We start from the raw sequence: 17,961 nt of genomic DNA, 5'->3' as shown, positions 1-17,961 counted from the left end.
TCCTGAAGCCCTATTGTTTTTGTTCTTGTTATCCTTCCTCTCATCTTTATCTGTTAAAAGTGTTCGTGAAGCACCACAACTCAAGACACCAAAAAAGATAAATAAATTGATCTCAAAGGTGGCAATGTGATTATAAAGCAGGTCTAGGTGCGATAGTAATATTAAGAAAGTATCAAAGCACTCCACAGAGAAATGCACACAGCCTGTATTCAGAAACTGAGCCTTAAAACGAACCCTCAGGACTTCCGTAACTTTATGACAACAAAGCAGTCACCGCTCTCAGCCGCGCTCCAGACCCACCCTCCAACCTTGGAGGATTTGGTTTCTCTGAGTGTTTACCTGAAATCTGCCGTATTTTTATTCAATCACTCAGAAAACAGCCAATCAGAAGAGAGGCTCAGAGTTACAGAAATGTATTGATGTAAAAAATACTGTTTTGAATGGAAAGATGTGACAAGTCCCAAAACAAGGTCAACCTGCGTCCTGGGGTCATCAACTGCTTTGAGGATTCACTGAGGTCCTTAAGAAATGTCTAAAAATGGATTGTTATCGTCTTCTGTCTAAACAATACATTCATATAAATCACTATAGGCTACTAATTCATATCTGACTAATCACTCTCCTCGGGATTCCCTCCCTGGATTAATATCACTTCAGATGGGGTATGTGGCCTAATTATGATCTAATTTGGGCTCTTGGCCTAGTTCCCGTCTATGTGACATTATAACAAGTGGGCAATCTGGGTGTCACAGACACATACCATAATACACAGCACTTCCTTTGAAAATTGTTTTAATCCCCAACTGAACCTCCTATATGGTAAAAATATTAAATATCATATTGCTTCTAGTTTGTCTTTACTGTAGTAGTATTTTAACACACCTCACATTTCTGCTGACTTTATGAAAGCAGGCTAAAGTTTCACAGGTCTCCATGCGATGAGAAAATCATCTTGCTGAGACTTGAAATAAATCACAATAACTATTGTGTCTGCTTTTATTCTTGTCAAAGATACATTTTCTTGGTGTAGTGATGCAGCAGTGCAGGGTTGTACTGTGTTGATACACAACAATAATGTATCTTTGTCAAAGGTAAAAACTGGCAGGATGGATAACCTAAGGTCAAGCAAGTTTTTAGTAATTGAGTTTCATACAAAGGTGAAATAAATGGAAACCAATGGAGACACTATGCATGCAAACATACATTAGTATGATGCCATTATATATTGAATATTTTCAATCACCTCTGGTGCAGCTGCCTCTGTAAAAGTCTTTCTGGTATTTCCTATCATATTATCGTACAGGTCATAATACAAATAAAAACGGAGTCACCCCAAAACCCAAGCAGAAAACAGACTGGAACCTGCTTTTACTCCCTATAATACTAGAACAGAGCAATGACTAAATCTTCCATATCAATGTTTTCAAATATTATTTCAAGTTTATTTCTGAAACCTGCTATATTTATGAATATGCAGTGCGTCTGTAACCTTCTCTATGTGTTTAATAATTACTCACAGGTCAGCGAGGACACATGCTTCACTTTAGTATGTGGTGTTTGAAGATTGGATTGATTTTTCTCGAGGATTTCTTTTCTGCTACCTTTGACCCTCCTTAAGAGGGAGCTGTGGCTCCAGTGGGAGGGTTTTATTGCAGCCTGCAGATCTCCTCGGTCGCATTCACTTGTGCACGTAAACCCCGCATGTAAGTGAAAAAATGTTGCGTTTTGTGTCGATCTGTCTGCAGCTTTTAACACCACGTGCGCAGTAACATTGCAGTCGAACAGACGCAATGACATTCACTGAGCGAGCACTCATCAACGGCTTCTGATCAGGTGTGCACGTGTCGAGGGTCTCGACAGGCTCTTTGTCGCTCTGTCGCTCTGTATTGGGCTGTTCCTGTTTCCGCTGCTGCTGCTGCTGCTGCTGCTGGAGACATTTATCTCACAGCAAAGATTTAACATGCAGCTGCTGGTGACACGTTCAGCTTCAGCGCTCCCACTGCAAAGAATAATAGCAGTCCGTCAGAGTGAAGCTCGCTTTGCGTTGGGAGTCGAGCTTAATGGATATCCGCCTTTTCGATTTCCAGCAACAGGGAGGGAGAGGTCCAGTTATAAATACTGACTTCTTTTCTGAGAAAGTTATTGTTTCAGTAAAATAAAATAGAATAAATAAAGTAAGGTTAGTACAATTTGCAATATGACAAAGGACTGCAGCTAGAATAAAAACCTGTTATAACTGGACTCAAATTTACTTGGTTATTCGACAGTGGTTTGTCAACAAGTTTGACTTTGAATAGATGATGGAAGCATAAATGTTCTCCTGCAACAGCAACTATGGTTGACCTAAAATAAAAATGGAAAAGAAAAGCACACACTCATATTTTTGCATTTGCATTGATTTCCATTTTAGTTGTTACTGAAAATATTTGTTTTCCTTTTTTGCCAGACTACGTGCCATGGCATCTTCACTGATGAGTCTGGTGAATGATGATAGCAGGTACCAGAAATCCTTCCAGCTTTTTCTGGAGCGTTCCTCTGAGCATCAGTGTATGCAGGACTTCATCCACAACAGGCTGCCAGATATACTGGCCAGGTATTATACCACACACACACACACACACACACACCTGACAAACACACTATTGACAATCGAGTAGCATCTAGCCGAGTACAGCAGAATGTAATAGGCTATATTAGAACAGAATAGTTAATAGCATTTTTAATGATATACTGTACCAATAGTTGTGTGGTGGAGTTCTCAACATGTTTCAGAAAGGTTCAGAGACTTGATTGACCAGTACTGAAAAAATACATCAAAATCTGTATGGTCTTACTTATCAGGATGAAGAAAGTATGGCTCTTCATCTTCAACCACACTACATTTGATAATGCTGCAGTGGTTTGTAAAAATTATAGTTGGACCAATGTTATGGCTGATATTAGTTAAGTGAAGATATTTTGGTATTTGTATGTATGAACGCCAATACTAACAAAAAATTGTAGTTAAAAAAAATAACAAAGCACTAGAGCCTGACAATTTTATCTTTTTTTATCTATCTATTTTTCATCTTTATAAATGTCCAGCTCAGTATGATTTAAAAAAAGGAAAATAAAAAATTGGCCTGTTACTTTTGTTTGTGTGAAGAACTGAATAATTGCTGATATGTCGTTAACAGATCACCAGAACTGTCAATCATTGGTATTGGCCTCAAAAACCCAGTAAGGTTCAAACTCTACTGAGCATGTAACTTGTGATTGTTGCTGATCAACTAGATTACCAAGAGACAGGAAACGCTCTTAATATTTAAGCAGTGAAGATGGGACTGATTTTGGTGCGGTATAAATTAATTTGAGGAATAAATGAAGGCAGATCGGAAAAAAATAAGTTAATCACAAATTACCTCCTGGAGTGAGTGAGTGAGAGGAACCGCTGATTAATACTAAAAAGTATCATCCTCATTCACCACCTCTTATTATTTCTAAACAGACCTTTGTGAGACTTGCACATGCACTGTTGTAACAAATTACCCAGTGGTTGAAAGTAAGTTTCTGCCTCATTAGCCATTAGCTAGCAACTATCAAAAACATGCAAACTTCAAAGAGAACGGTCCATGACCCAAATTCAAATGAAGGGGCGTACAGGTATTACAATGGACTTTTTTTTTTTTTATCAGTATTTTTCATTATTTCTACTTAACAGTGCAAACAAACAGTGAAGTAACATAACTTGTGCAAATAAACCAACAAGCACTGTGTCCTAATTATTACTGCTGGAATCAGTCAACAGTTCTAGTTGTTTAGGACTGAACTCAATCCCTAAACAGAATATGTAAGTGGTGTTACTGTTTGACCCACAAAATCAAAATAAGTGACTGCACAAATGTACATACATTAACAGAGTGTGTGTGACTGTGAATGACAATTAGTCAGTGTTTATCTCTTCTTGTGATTTTTTTTTTCTTTCTATGTTCATATAAGCTGTAGGAGGTGAGTGTCATGCAGCAGAGAGCCAGACTCTCTGCTCTGTAACTGTCCTCGGAGCAGATCAGAGAGAAAACCTGGAGAGATATGACTCACGAGTAAATTAAAAAGTGCAATAGTGTCATTAAAATCAGACGGTGAGTGACAGAACATGCCGTGGCAACAATCAAAGTCTCGGTAGTTGGAGATGCTGCAGACACAAGATCAGGACACCTCACATACCCAAGTGTCAGCATGAACTGACAGTTACAAGCCCAAAAATGTGACCCACATTTGGCAGGTTGCAGGATGTGAATTTTAAGACTTGACGGTTCCGAAGACTCAAAGTGTTTTCTGCTCTCTCCTCAGCATTGGAGATGGAAAGTCCCATCTAAATGTCATTGGAGTTGGAAGTGGAGCTGGTAAGAAGACACAATATAGGACACTTTCACTGCTGAACCTATCTTATGTTCTATGTGACACAGTAAATAGATGAGCGTCCTCCGCAGCAGACAGCTAAGGTGAGAAGGCGTTGTTAAATCAGTGAATCAGCCCACTCTAACACTTTCCTATTGCAGTGCTGTCATATATGGCTGCAGCAGTAAAAACCTTTACCCTTATAATCACTGTCAAGGGTTTGCATGCATCTGTCCAGTTGTCAGATTAATCTTTAACCTGAGTCGCAAAGTGACCTCAACAGTCTGTATAGCTTTACTGCACGTTGCTTCCATCGCTCATGACACAGCAAGGTTAACTTTCTCCTGAGCAAACCCACTACTTGCCCATGAGTGCTATTCCACTTCCCCTATGTCAAAACCAATCCAGTTAATTTACCTGAGCTGTCATATCAGTATCATAATGGAGCGATGTTACAGATTCTCTAATGGACTGTAAAATCAGATGACTACAAAGTCCTCCGTGAGGTATCATTCAATCTAATCAGAAAGATTCAGCATCTGTCCACATCAGCTTCTTTGCTTGAATTTACTCCTTTGTACATGGCAACCTGTCAGCTTCAGTAAGACCTAGAACAAAATCATCTTCCTGTGGCTAAATGATATTGAAAGCAATATTATAGGGATAACTCGCTCCCCTGCTATTTCAGCATAAAATGCATCATTTGCCAAACTGTCAAGTGCTATTAGCTGTTTCCTACTTAAATCTGCAGCATTTGGACTGGAGCATTGTGATGATCTGCTGGGTGATTAAATGTAGAAGTCTTTTTTATTTATTTATTTATTTGTTTTTTTTTTATGTACTTGGAAGAAATAAATGGTTCTCAAAATAAAAACTATTGGCACCTGTAGGTGAGATTGACCTAAAGATGCTCTCCGAGCTCCGTATGAAGCACCCTGGGGTGACTGTGGATAACGAGGTGGTGGAGCCTAGCAGCCAGCAGCTGCATAATTACAAAGGTACAGTCTTTATAGAAACACACTTGCATACCTCAGCTTTATACTGCATTTGCATACTCACCCCCCCCCCCCCCCCCCCCTCCAAAATATGTTTCAGTATTTAACTTAACAGCAGAAAACATATTGTCCCGCATTTTTTTGTATTTTTTAATCCTGAAAATGTATTAAAGCAGCCCTTGGCTTTCACACTAAGGCCTCAATTATACTTGCTTGTGAATGTGTACACTGACAGCTGCGGACACCTCAGACATGCAATTGTTTTCATTTATATTCTGCATGGATGACGCATTCCATACATGCGCACAGGATCGTCGTCTACGTATTCTGTGAATTATGAACCAAATTAAAATGGCAACATCTAAGAATTAGAACACAATTGGTTGTCTTTTTATTCGGACCTCCTCATACAGCATCTTTTGAAAATCAGTGTCCATGTTTTTTCTTCCAGCTCGTGAGCAGTCTGCACCGTTACGTTGTGTTGTTATGTCTAATTTGTTTTGTCCACGGAGATTGGCGGGAACAATGTCTGCACCAGAGCCTCACGTGCAACCTCGTATGTCAAAATTGATGTCACGCAGACCCTCGCGTACTCGCTGAAAATGAACCACCGGCTGATGCATTAGTAATACAGTTATTCATGCATCAGTCAGAAGAGGTCCTTTAACAACCAGTCCTAGACTCAAGCCCTCATGTCAGCAATTATCCGCCATTCTGAAATGTCTGTGAGTAAGACTCTGAATCCCTACCAGCTCCGAGTCTACTTCCATCCGACCAGTAGATTCACATACTCATAGTCCTGTCACCACCAATTCATTTATCACACATACGTATGTATTCAAATACTAACCTAATGATTGGTGTAGTTAAAGTGGTGATCCACAGGTTTTTTATCTTGTAGATTTTGTATGTTTGATGTTCAGTGTTCATTATGTTCTCACACCACACCACTTCTCTTTGGTTGTTTGGTTGACTCTCTGTAGGTGGCTCTTTCAGCTTAGAAACTGTTGAGACATCTTTGTGAGAATTTATATATTCAGAAGCATGTTGTAAAGCCTGTTGAAATCTTTTTGTGATTTCAAGACTTGCTCATACTTGCCTGCTTTGAATCAGCGGCTCACAGAAAGGTCATAGCTGTGGAGGTTTGCACGACACGGCTGAAACAGAACTATTTACTGTTAAGTAATTCATGAGTTTTTAGTTAAGTTTAGTTTTGGTGTTGCTTGGAGGTTATGACTCACTGTATTCATTCCCACCCAGACAAGGCACAGTTCATCAGGTGCATAATATCTTAAGTTTATTGTGAAATGTCTCCATAGAAATTTGTCATACTCTTATCCTCACTTTTTCTTCTGCTATGAATACCCGTTCTCTTATAGTGTATTTACCATTAGTTATACAATAATTGACTCCATGAAATAGTTTTAGGCTGAATCACTGTTTTTTCACATGCACATGAAAAACTTATCTTACTCAAAACTTTGAGCATATGCAGTTGTTGAAGATATACTGCAGTATATGTACACAACCAAAAGTTTAAAGTGCAGTTTTAACATTTGAAAATTTGAGTGTATTTCAGTTCTTTCTCAATTCATTTCTCTTCATCAAAGGGAAATAAAACATAAACTCCCTCATGCCGATGCCAAGTGACATGAGTTGTTTGTTTTGATAGCTGAGGTGCAAATTTCAGTACGACAAGTGTCAGATATTATGGCCTAAAACAAAAAGCAAGTGTAGACTGTAAAATCTCATTGTATTTATCTTTATTTCAGTGTTAAGTCTACTGTATAACACATTGATAATAAACTTTACTGTATAATACAGTGAGTTTTTTCTGAGTTAAATTATTATTATAGTGTGTTTTCCCAAAATGTGTGATATAGTGACGTGAAATTTACAGAAAGCAACATGGAGCAATACAGATTTTTGACACTGTAACATTTCTGTGTAAATTCGGTGATGTTTGAAGTACACTAACTGTTTGTTGCCCATCTGCAGTTTTAGTGTCACAGAAACCAGGTTTAGATTACATCAAATTTACCTGGAACAAGATGACTGCCTCTCAGTTTGAGGAGATTTGGAATGTGAAAAAGATGACAAAGAAAGCCGACTTCATTCACATGATACAGGTTGGTGTTGGCGACGCAGTGCTTCTGTATTTTTGACACATCTAGGTCATATTCATTCGGTGGCGCTCCATAGCAATTAATCCCATTAGAACATCTGTCTAGCATAGCGTTATAATTAGTTGCTCTGTGAATCCAGTTACCAGCTCATTATCTGTGGTGAAATCGACAGATGCTGTACTATGTGAAGGATCCTGGAGCTACCGTCAGCTTCTTCCAAAGTCTCCTCAACAAGAATGGGAAGCTTCTTATCATCCTAGTCTCTGGTAAGTGGATCTAATCTTCAATCACGATGTTCTCTCTGGTGTGTTCTGGTTAGTTATGCTGTATGTAGTCATTGTACTCATTGCGTATATACATATACGCTTATAGGGTTGAAAACCGGTTTAACAATGATATCAGTTAAAACTACTACTAAAACAAACACAAATGAAAACACTGGTACATACAATACATATTTCTCATGGAAAAACATTTTATTTCAGTAATAGATTCAGTAGTGATTTCCCTTGTGTTAATGTGGTTTTGTTTTCATTTGGTGAACCATCCTCCATTGCTTGCAATTTCTCAAGGGATGGCAATGTTGGTTGGTCCGCCACTTTGATCCATACCGAATTATATCAACAATTTTTTAATGAGTTTTCATGAATTTTCACACAGACATTTATAGTCCTCAGTCAATGAATCCTACTGACTTTGGTGATCCCATGACTTTTCTTCTAGTGCCACCAACAGGCCAAATTTTTTTACTTATTCTTAACATCCAGTGAATGCCAATTAGAAAAGGTTAGACAAGCTAACATGCTAAACTAAGACAGTGACAATGGTGAGCATTACCTGTTGGACATTGTCGTTGCATGTTAGCTTGCTGATATTAGCATGTCTGTCCGCACTTTCGACTGGTACTGTGGGTACAGTCTCACAGAGTTGCTGACATGACTGTCGACTCTTACTCATGTTTTCATGTTGTCCATTCAAGAGGAGAGTGGGTGGGGAAAGCTGTGGAAGACATACAGGGAGCAGCTTTGTAACACGGAAATAAGTCAGTGTGTGACCGCTGGAGACATCAAAAGCTTCCTGGACTCCAATGGAGTGAGCTACAAGAGCTATGAGCTGCCATCCCAACTGGATATCACCGAGTGTTTCACCGAAGGCGATGAGAAGGGAGAGCTGCTGCTTGATTTTCTCACGGAGGTGCTGGACTTCAGTAAGACGGCCTCACCTGAGCTGAAAGCTGGCGTCACGGAGTTACTTCGACACCCGGACTGTAGTGTGGTGTCTGACGGCAAAGTTATCTTCAACAACAATCTTGGAGTGATAGTCTTAGATCAGCTCTCTTAAAAACAGTTGGTTAGTATAGTGAATGTGAAATGTGCAGTATTTTGGTAACATAGTTGTTGATTTTTAAACAGCTTGATTGTTCAAAATTATACATTGTATCTTATAATGTATGTAATTAACAAGCTTTTAGCATATGTGGGAAATACCTTGTTTTATGACCTGAACTATCTCCGTCTATTTTGATTTTGATACGTTCTCTAACAGCACTTATTTTGGATTAATATGGTTTTAATTATTAATTGTGTATAATGTGCAATGCTGGGGAAAATTGAATATTAGCTTAATTGTATTTTTTTTTAATGAACGAGGTTTGTTTCATTGTCATGATCAAATTTTCTAACAAGTATTAGATTTTTAATCAGCTTCAGATTCTAGCATCATATAATTTTAATGGGCTACAGTTGGCTGGCTGTGCGGCCAACCTCATTACACTGCTGCTCTCACTGGATCAAATTACTTTGGAAATATAAAAATAAATGTTAAATTGAGCATTTAATGTTTTCCATGGAGACTGAACTCTTAATTTTAGATAAGATGAACACTCCCATGAGAGTGTAGAAACCAACCAGTCAAGTACTATATGGGTTTTATTCAAACTGTGATAACTCTACACAGCTCAAATGTAATTATACTCCAAAAAAACCTAACCTGTATCAATGGTATGTACATACTGATACATGCGATATACAGTGGGATGCACAAGTCTGAGACCACATTGGGAAATTGGTCTGGACTGTATTGGTTGGACAAACACAAGTACTATGGCAGCAGCTGCTCTTAGTCTTTGTCATCACCCAGAACGATTATTCCTGATATAGCTGAGGTGTTGGCACCATCTGGAGGGCAGCGTCTGTAACCTAACTGTAAAATATAGGAGTGGCCATATAAAGGGTCCAGGACAAGTAAAATGACAGTGAATAGATCACTGACCACCTCCACTATCAAAATACAAAAAAAAAAAAAAAAATGACACACACAGCTAGATGCAACTAAGCTACACAGAAACAAAAAATATTTGAACTACAACCACTTATTTCAATCACTTATTTGTAGTTTTTAAAACTAATGTTTAGACTGTTTACTGTTTACACACACACATCAAATACAAGCACACACATATCTGCAATAAAAATGGGATTATCTTTGGCTGCGGCAGATTATTCTGGTTGTGTTTGACTGACACCACACTGATAACAAGCACTGGAGCTCAATCCCAGATCTATCAACTTCCCCTTTCTACAGGAAAGTGGGTGACCACTCTTCCTTCTGCATGTTAAGTTGCAGAGAGGCCTTGTGTTGTTACTGTCTTTATTTTATCTGCTAAGATAAAGACACTGTCTCCATAAATTACATCACAAATTGTGGCATCCAAGCCAGATTTAAATTTAAAGCAATTCATTTTTAGTTATATTCAAGGGCAAAAAGGAGGCACTTGAAAATACAGTGATGGCCTCAAATGCTTTTTAAATTCCAAATGTCTTTCACAATGTGTCATCTGCTAGTTGACTAATGAGAATACTTTTATGTGCAGAAGGACTGCCCATGACGTTGTGGTTTTTAATATGCTGATTTGTTTCATTTAATTTGTTTCATAACTAAACTGTCTGTGTGTGGACTGTGGGAGGAAAACGGTTCACCCAGGGAAAAGGCTCCGGCCAGATGCTGGTGGTTTCAAACCCAGCAGCTCATTGAAATAAATTCCCATTGAAACTTTCCTTTCCTATGAAAGTAAACGATAAGGTTGATCTAGTAATTGTCATGAGATTCCAATAGGAATGTAGCAGCACAGCAGCAGCCGGCTCAGCCAAAGTTCATCTTTCAAGGGTTACGCAACGCTTATGGGAAGGACCCAGTCAGCCTGTGGGAGGGGGAGAGTGTTGTAGCTCTGCAACTTGAAAGAGTGGGAAAGCAATCGACTCAGTGTCCTTACCCTCCACACATTCAAGGTAATTGTTAAATACTTACAATGTACAATTAGTGTTTGCTGAAGTGATTTTAATTCAGCTCAGCAGCTTCTTAAAAACAGCGCAGCACTTTTTAGACAGTCATCTTTAGAAAAACTCTATGCTGTTCAATGAATTTCAAGCCTCTATGTGTAATGCATTGCAGGGATCAGCCATGGCTGCAGAGGCAAAGCAGTCATGTTATGAGGGCAGTTCTGTCCAAAGCTTTCAGTTCTACCTGGAAAAGTCAGGAGAACACGAGGCCATTCTCCAGTGCGTTCAGAGCATCCTGCCAGGAGAATTTAAAAGGTACAACAAAAGAGGTTGCTATTCTGCTTTTGCTTTTATCATCTTTTTTACTTTTTTCACTACTCCCAGCAGAGGCGTTATGGGTGCTTTCTTTCCTACTTTTTGTGCTTTTTGAAGGAGTGGATCATTTAGGTCATTATATGAGGTCTCAGTTAATGACGTCTCTCAAAAGTTACAGAATGTCTTTTCAAAGGGGGATGAAATTGCCAGTGCTTTCATGCTGACACAAAGCTGCCAGGATTGCTAACACAATCTGCTGCCATTCCTGTTGGTCAAAAGTCCACTTTTTTGAGCTTGTGCCCATTTTCCATATCAAAATAACCGTGATAAGGCAGAGGCTGGTGACGTGGCCGAGCAACACAGTGCAATTTTGTTACCATTGTGGCATTCAATATTTTTGTTTTGTTTTTTTAAATGCACTTTAACATACAACTTTAAATATGATGTATAAATATGATATTTCTGACCAGCAATGCCATTCACATCTGCTTGTAGGATTTACTGTTTAGGCCTTGTAAATTTCTGCTTCCATGCCCATATGTGCTTTCTATATGAAGACTGTCATTGTAGTTACGATTTGCCATGAATACACATTGGTTAATTAGAAAGTAAATTCAATGAATATTACATAATCACATGAATTGCACACACAAAGACCACAAATACATGTATTCATGAAATACTCTCAAAAGCTATTCACAGTGAATAGTTGCCAAATTCTTGGTATTAATCAAAAACTTAGAGACACACACATATTGTACAGTACAGATGTTATGTGCCATTGGGTAATTCAAAGTTATGTATTTTATCTTTTTTTTTTTTCTTCTCTCGTGTGTTGATGTAGAATTGGAACAGGTAAAAGTGGCCTGGATGTTCTTGGCATTGGAAGTGGTGGAGGTATGTGATGAACTGGTAATGGTAGCGTGAACATATATTGTTGTCGTGGTTTGTTGTGGTATTTTGGGCTTAGTTACCTTCTATAAACCAAACGGGCTCCTGTTAAACTGATCATCATGCTCATCATAAGGAAGAATTTACAGTAATGGACACCTCTGTCAAAGTTAGCATAGTTTGTAATGGGCCTTATAGAGGTCAATGAGCAAACACAAAGTGTCACTCTACACACTTACAAATACGCATGTCAAATACGCTAAATATAGCGTATTTGACATGTTTCATCAGTTTTGATTGTTTCAGAAATGTTTGCACTACTCAGTTCAAAACCTTTTTGGGGTTGGATTTTTTCACATTGAAGCAGCAGTGCTCAGCAGCAGTGGGATTTCAAAATCTAAAGACTTCCTGGTTTATTTCAGGGGAGTTGGATGTCCAGATGCTCTCCGTACTGCAGTCTACATTCCCTGCTCTTCCTATCACTGCTGACATTGTGGAGGGCAGCTCTCAGCTCTCAGATAACTTCAAAGGTATCAACAATTCAAAACACTATTTGTCGTTTTCTTTCTACCTTTTCTTCCTGAGTAGAAAAAGAAAATGCTTTTAAAAGTTTCTTCTTCAGTAACACACCACAGAATAACACCGAATTTGATCCATTGTGTGGATGGAAAACAGGTATGATTGTAAAATCAGCTCGAACTTCTGCATCGACATTAAGTTATTCTTATATTATTGACAGTAACATTAGAAAGTATTCAGGCTTCCTCACTTTTTGCACACTTTTTTCTGTTCTAGATTTAGTTTTACATGGATGAAACTGCCATTTTTGTCGCACCATTCAACACTCAATTACGCATGATCACAAAATGAAAACAAGTTTTTGCAAAATTACTAAAAATCAAAAATATCCTTGAGTTGTGTCTCAAACTTGACTGGTATCCACCTGCGGCAAACTGACTTGATTGGTCATATAGTTTAGAAAGGCACAGACCTGTGTATATAAGATCCCACAAAAACAACTCTCTGTAGACCTCTGTGATAAACCTGTGGTGAGCTGTAGATCTGGTTAAGGCTATAAGACCATCTAAATCTTTGAGTGTTCCCAGGGGTATAGTGGCTTCAGTAATTGTGAAGCGGAGGAGGACCAAACTGACAAACCAGGCAAGAATGGCCGTGGTCAGAGAGGTGACCATGAACCCATGAGCTTCAGAAGTCCTCTGCAGAGATGGGAGATCCTGCAACCATCTCAGCTACACTGCTTCTATCAGACCTTTATTGTTGAGTGGCTGGATGGACGCCAGTAAAGGATATATGACAGCCTGCTTAGAGTTTGCCAAGTGGCGTTTAAAGGACTTTGAGAGCATGAGGAAAAAGATTGTCTGGTCTGATAAAACAAAAATAGAACTCTTCGGGCAGAACTCCAAACACTATGTCTGGCGTAAACCAGATGCCATCATCACTCATCACCTGGCTTATACCAGGTAGTGGCAGCATCATGCTGTGGGGGGGTTTCTCAGCAGCGACAGGGAGACTGGGCAGAACTGAGGGATGGATGAACCCAAATACAGAGAGGTCTTAAAAAGAAAACCTTAGACTGAGACGACAGTTCACCTTTCAGCATGACAGTGACCTGAGGCACACAGCCAAGAAAACACTTGAGTCGCTTCGGGACAATCTCTGACTGTCTTTGACTGGCCTGGCCAAAATCCAGGCTTAAACCCTACACAACATCTGTGGAGAGACCTGAAGATGGCAGGTCACAGATGCTTGAGAGGATCTTCCAGGACGAAGGGGATAAACTACCCACATCCAGATGTGCAAAGCTTGTAGAGACTTACCCAAGAAGACTGGAAGCTGTCATTTCTTTAACTTCTTCAAAGTACTGGATTTTATAGTCTGAACACTTTGGTAATTAAGCGATATCAGTTTCTGATTTTATTTTTTTTTTTAATTCATGTTATTGATTGTAGAATGATCGGCAAAAATGGCAATTTTATGGATTTAAAATGAAATGCACAATACAATAAAGTGTGCAAAAAGGGAAGGAGTCTCAGCCCTTTCTGGGGCCAATGTATATCCATATGGGGACACATCTGATGGCTCTGAGATATCTGTTGATGTTAACTTTCATCTGAATACACATCTGTTTTTTCTTTGTTTGGGGTCGAAGCATCATGGATCCACACATTGTCTGAACCAAGAATTTAGCAATCATTGCTGCTCTAGCTCAGGCTGCACTCAAACCTCTTATTTTCCTTATTTCCACATTGGTTTTTGATCCGAACACTAACTTCGGTACCCACAAAGCTTTGCAAGTCAGTTGAGGAACTGCATGCTTCTAATGGATTGCAAGCAGCTAAACCTTGTATTGGTTTTGTATTGATCATAGTCTGTGCTTAGGTCATTTCTTGTGAAATTAAATGTTTCATTGTACTATACACAGTATATATACAGTATACAGTATCTCAGTGTTACTGACTGCTTTACTTTCTCTGTTCTCTTTATATCCAACTTTTAGCTTTGGTATCAAAGACCACCAACCTTCAGAAGATCACATTCGCTTGGCATGTCATGCACAGTGAGGACTATGAGAAGCAAGTGAAAGCAAAGGGAGACGTGAAGAAATTTGACTTCATACACATGATTCAGGTGTTATAACTCTGCTTTTTGGACATTCAGTTTAAAAATTATGTGATGGCAAGAAGATGGTGGGTTTACTTTCTTGTCTCTGGTTATCTCCATGTTGTCCTGCAAGTTAGGTGGACTAAAGAGTAAACTGTTGGTAGGATGTCAGTGTCTCACATTGTGCGAGCAATTTGATTTATTCAGTTCCCTACTACATCATTTGCTGCTGTTTGCATTCATTGGTGAACACCTTGGGAGCAGTGCATTTGCATGCCAAACAAAGCTATACAACTAGTACACCAACTAGTTAGACATCCTGTAACTCTAGTGTTCCTATCATACCTACAGTGAGTGAAAACACTTAAAAATATGTGCTTGCACATTTAATGTATTCCTTTGTGTATATTCAATCTTCCTTTAATTGGAAAATTCCAATTAAAGATTCCCCACAACTCTCTCCTTAACAGATGATCTACTATGTGAATAACCTCGCTGAAACTATCAAGTTCTACCACAGTCTTCTAAAAAACAATGGCAGACTTATGATCATCGTTGAAACGGGTAAGAAGATTTTAATTCAGTTTAATCTGAGTCTGCTATAAAACAATTTTATTCAGATTATTGCAATATATATTTACAATTCTTATATGATTACTGTAAAACCGTGAGACCGTGATCAATGTGTCTAGATCACCGAAAGTTTTACCTTGTTTCCCATAAGCCCTATTGCCTCCTGCTCTTCTGCCTCCTCACATGATCTTTACTTAAAAGCAAAGACAATGCAATCTGCATTTCATTTCCCCGGGTCAATAATTGTACTTACTTATTTTAAGATAAACGCATAACATAAACGTTTTGTTACTATAATTAATGTATTTTTGAATCTCATACTAAAGCCAACGGTGGCTGGGACACCCTGTGGAAGACGTACAGGAAGGAGCTCTGCGTCGACGCCATCACAGAGTACCGCTCATCAGCGGAGGTGCTCGCATGCCTAAAGAGCCAGGGTCTGAAATATGAGGAGCACATCATTCACAACACCTTCGACATCACTGAGTGCTTCGATATGAGCAGCGCGACTGGAGAACGTCTGCTGAATTTCATGACAGCCAAAGATCACTTCTACCAATCCTTCACCCCGGAGATCAGAGCAGGCATGTTAGACCTTCTCAGAAACAAGTGCAGCACTGAGAAAGATGGCAGGGTATTCTTCAACAGCAGTTTGAGCTGCATTCTCGTTTATGCTTGAGTACATAACTCCCCTTACATTCAGTTAACTCTGACATTTCTTCACATTAACAGTGTAGCTGTGTCTCCATTCAGAGGCGGCATTTGAATAAAGGATTGCGTCACAGCGGCACGACAAGGCTGTCCTATTTCGAAGGCTCCTTCAACTGCAGCCGAGAAATGTGTCCCTCATTTCCCTGGCAACAAAGGATCCAGCAAGTAGATCCTTGGCAGCTCAACCTATCCCAAGATTCATTGCGCGAATCACTTTCAAAAGAATATTCCACAAACAAAGCAGAGGCTGAGGATGAATAAGAAATCCTCTGTAGACCTGACCGTTTCCTTTCAGTTCAGCCTTTGCAGCTTACATTGGCTGGACCACGTCCTTTGAAAGATGCGGCCCCTGAATTGAGACACAACCTATATTTGCCTGTTGCTAAGATTTACTATTTGCTGTAGTTTTGAGTCTCTTCAGCCTATATACACCAAACCTTTTATGATGGTTTACAAAATTATCAATAAAAACAATTTATGCACTATATGATGATTAAAATGGCTGCCAAAGACTGTTCATGCTTTACAAAGCTTTATATCTTTAGAAAACCAACTAAATAGTCTTTATTGACTGACACACAATTTTAGCTATGCAGGAATCTTGAATCAATTTCATCGACCCTAGGTTGGACCTTTTTCTAACATTTGGAGAAATTTATTATTATGACCTTTAATGATAGAGCCAATATTTTGGATTTCACGACTGCAGGTTTAGTGTTTCACTGCTCTCACAGTTTTCTTTTTTTTTTTTTTAATCAGTTAGTGACTAGTTGGTAATAATTGTGGAGCATTGAGCAGCTAGAAAGGTAGCCCCAGTCCCACAAGGTCCCATAGAAAAGTGCAGGGAAGTGGCTGCAAACTCCAGTTTGACTGAGGTGGGGCGGTTTATCAGAAATACATTTGCAAACCCAACCAGTTAATTGGCTTCCTGCTTTTCGTTTGTAAAATTGAAAAATACAGTTTGAAAACACTTAGGATAAAACATAAATCTCACCTTTGTGTCGCTTGAAGTTTGTTTTCAAGTATGGAATGAACTTGCCGTTGCTCTTGTGTCAGATAGCCACACCCTCTTCAACTGTGGTTCTCACCAACCTTTAAGTACCAGCCTCCATTGTGTCCATTGCTGCACTAGAGAACTGACTTGGACAAGCGACATAATGGTGAGATTTATGCTTTATCTGAAGCATAAATTTCATCATTTTGTAGACAGTATTAATACTTACAGGATGAGGACTAACTAGTTGGGTTTGCAAATGTATGTCTGGTTAACTGCCCCTCGCCTGATAAAGTGCAGCACATGGGTGCTTCCTGGAGCTTTTCTATGGGACTTTCTGTGACTCCAGACGTTAGTGGAGGCTAAAAACAGAGCTAAGAGGAATAAATATTACACCTACATTTATCAGTTGGTCAGAAACATGGCTCCAAATGAATGCTAATGTTGCTCTGTATCTGCTGTATGTGTAAGTAGGCAGCTGTTTGCTTGCAAGTCTGCAACATTAAATCAGTTAGAGTAAGTGTAAGCATGTAAATAAAGTTAAAGGGATCTCATGTGTCTCTACCAGTTAAGTAGCAGCTTTGTTTGGGGCTGTGACATTCACCCCGTGGGAGTCTTAACAGAGCTGCTAGTTAGGTAGCAGTTTGTGTCTCTTGTCTCATGTAAAACAAAACACTTTTACATTGTGATAAAGCAAATCTAAAGCACCACACGAGCTTATCCAAAACCTTACCCCCTCTGCCATGTTAATACAGAGCACCAGACTAGTTTTTTTTCTCAGAAGATGTGAGCACCTTTCATTGTCCGGCCTAAAATACACCCACTGTTTACAATTTCTCAGTCTATATGAGTGAGAAATTAATTCAAAAGCAAAACTAAGGAGACTGCTGCCAATTCATTTGTGACGAATAATAATAAACTAACTAATAAATGTCCAGTATTATTAGAGAGACCTGGATAAGTAGTAAAAACTACAGACTTTTGGGTCTCCCTCTGATGCTGCTCACTATAAATCCAGCAGATGGTACTATACATCTGAATATTCGAGTGAGTGTGCATCTGTGCTGTAATGCAGTAAC

The 17,961-nt window shown here is 39.1% G+C and overlaps 2 protein-coding genes across 11 annotated transcripts; both read left to right on the top strand.

The window, feature by feature from the left end:
• The first annotated feature begins 1,625 nt into the window (after positions 1–1,625).
• On the top strand, positions 1,626–9,342 carry LOC111218536 (histamine N-methyltransferase-like). 10 transcript variants are annotated; one of them, XM_022740880.1, is made up of 8 exons: positions 1,626–1,703; positions 2,447–2,593; positions 3,177–3,219; positions 4,330–4,382; positions 5,268–5,375; positions 7,371–7,501; positions 7,671–7,764; positions 8,478–9,342. In XM_022740880.1, exons 2-8 carry the CDS (start codon positions 2,485–2,487, stop codon positions 8,837–8,839), a joined length of 900 nt encoding a protein of 299 aa, XP_022596601.1. In that variant the 5' UTR covers positions 1,626–1,703; positions 2,447–2,484; the 3' UTR covers positions 8,840–9,342. The 10 variants fall into 10 exon arrangements, with proteins under 10 accessions (XP_022596601.1, XP_022596606.1, XP_022596602.1 ...); XM_022740881.1 differs by lacking the exon at positions 1,626–1,703 and adding an exon at positions 1,731–1,833; XM_022740882.1 differs by lacking the exon at positions 1,626–1,703 and adding an exon at positions 2,010–2,150.
• A 1,342-nt stretch (positions 9,343–10,684) lies between these two features.
• Positions 10,685–16,951, top strand: LOC111218535 (histamine N-methyltransferase A-like). Its single transcript, XM_022740877.1, has 7 exons — positions 10,685–10,785; positions 10,949–11,091; positions 11,936–11,988; positions 12,405–12,512; positions 14,501–14,631; positions 15,075–15,168; positions 15,504–16,951. Exons 2-7 carry the CDS (start codon positions 10,958–10,960, stop codon positions 15,854–15,856), a joined length of 873 nt encoding a protein of 290 aa, XP_022596598.1. The 5' UTR covers positions 10,685–10,785; positions 10,949–10,957; the 3' UTR covers positions 15,857–16,951.
• Positions 16,952–17,961: the final 1,010 nt, after the last annotated feature.

The sequence above is a fragment of the Seriola dumerili genome, unplaced genomic scaffold, assembly GCF_002260705.1.
Source record: "Seriola dumerili isolate Sdu_G_001 unplaced genomic scaffold, Sdu_1.0 BDQW01000052.1, whole genome shotgun sequence".
NCBI lineage: Eukaryota > Metazoa > Chordata > Actinopteri > Carangiformes > Carangidae > Seriola > Seriola dumerili.
The sequence above is the reverse complement of the archived record's forward strand: the minus strand, read 5'-3'. Positions and strand labels throughout refer to the sequence as shown.

What these genes read in the sequence shown, in the direction of transcription:
- LOC111218536 (XM_022740878.1), top strand. Translation starts at nt 1,961, where the DNA reads ATGCAGCTGCTGGTGACACGTTCAGCTTCAGCGCTCCCACTGCAAAGA. An exon ending in TGGAGTTGGAAGTGGAGCTG is followed by an intron (nt 4,383 to 5,267) that starts GTAAGAAGACAC and finishes TGGCACCTGTAG; the next exon opens with GTGAGATTGACCTAAAGATG. An exon ending in ACTTCATTCACATGATACAG is followed by an intron (nt 7,502 to 7,670) that starts GTTGGTGTTGGC and finishes TGAAATCGACAG; the next exon opens with ATGCTGTACTATGTGAAGGA.
- LOC111218535 (XM_022740877.1), top strand. Translation starts at nt 10,958, where the DNA reads ATGGCTGCAGAGGCAAAGCAGTCATGTTATGAGGGCAGTTCTGTCCAA. An exon ending in TGGCATTGGAAGTGGTGGAG is followed by an intron (nt 11,989 to 12,404) that starts GTATGTGATGAA and finishes GGTTTATTTCAG; the next exon opens with GGGAGTTGGATGTCCAGATG. An exon ending in GCTCTCAGATAACTTCAAAG is followed by an intron (nt 12,513 to 14,500) that starts GTATCAACAATT and finishes TCCAACTTTTAG; the next exon opens with CTTTGGTATCAAAGACCACC.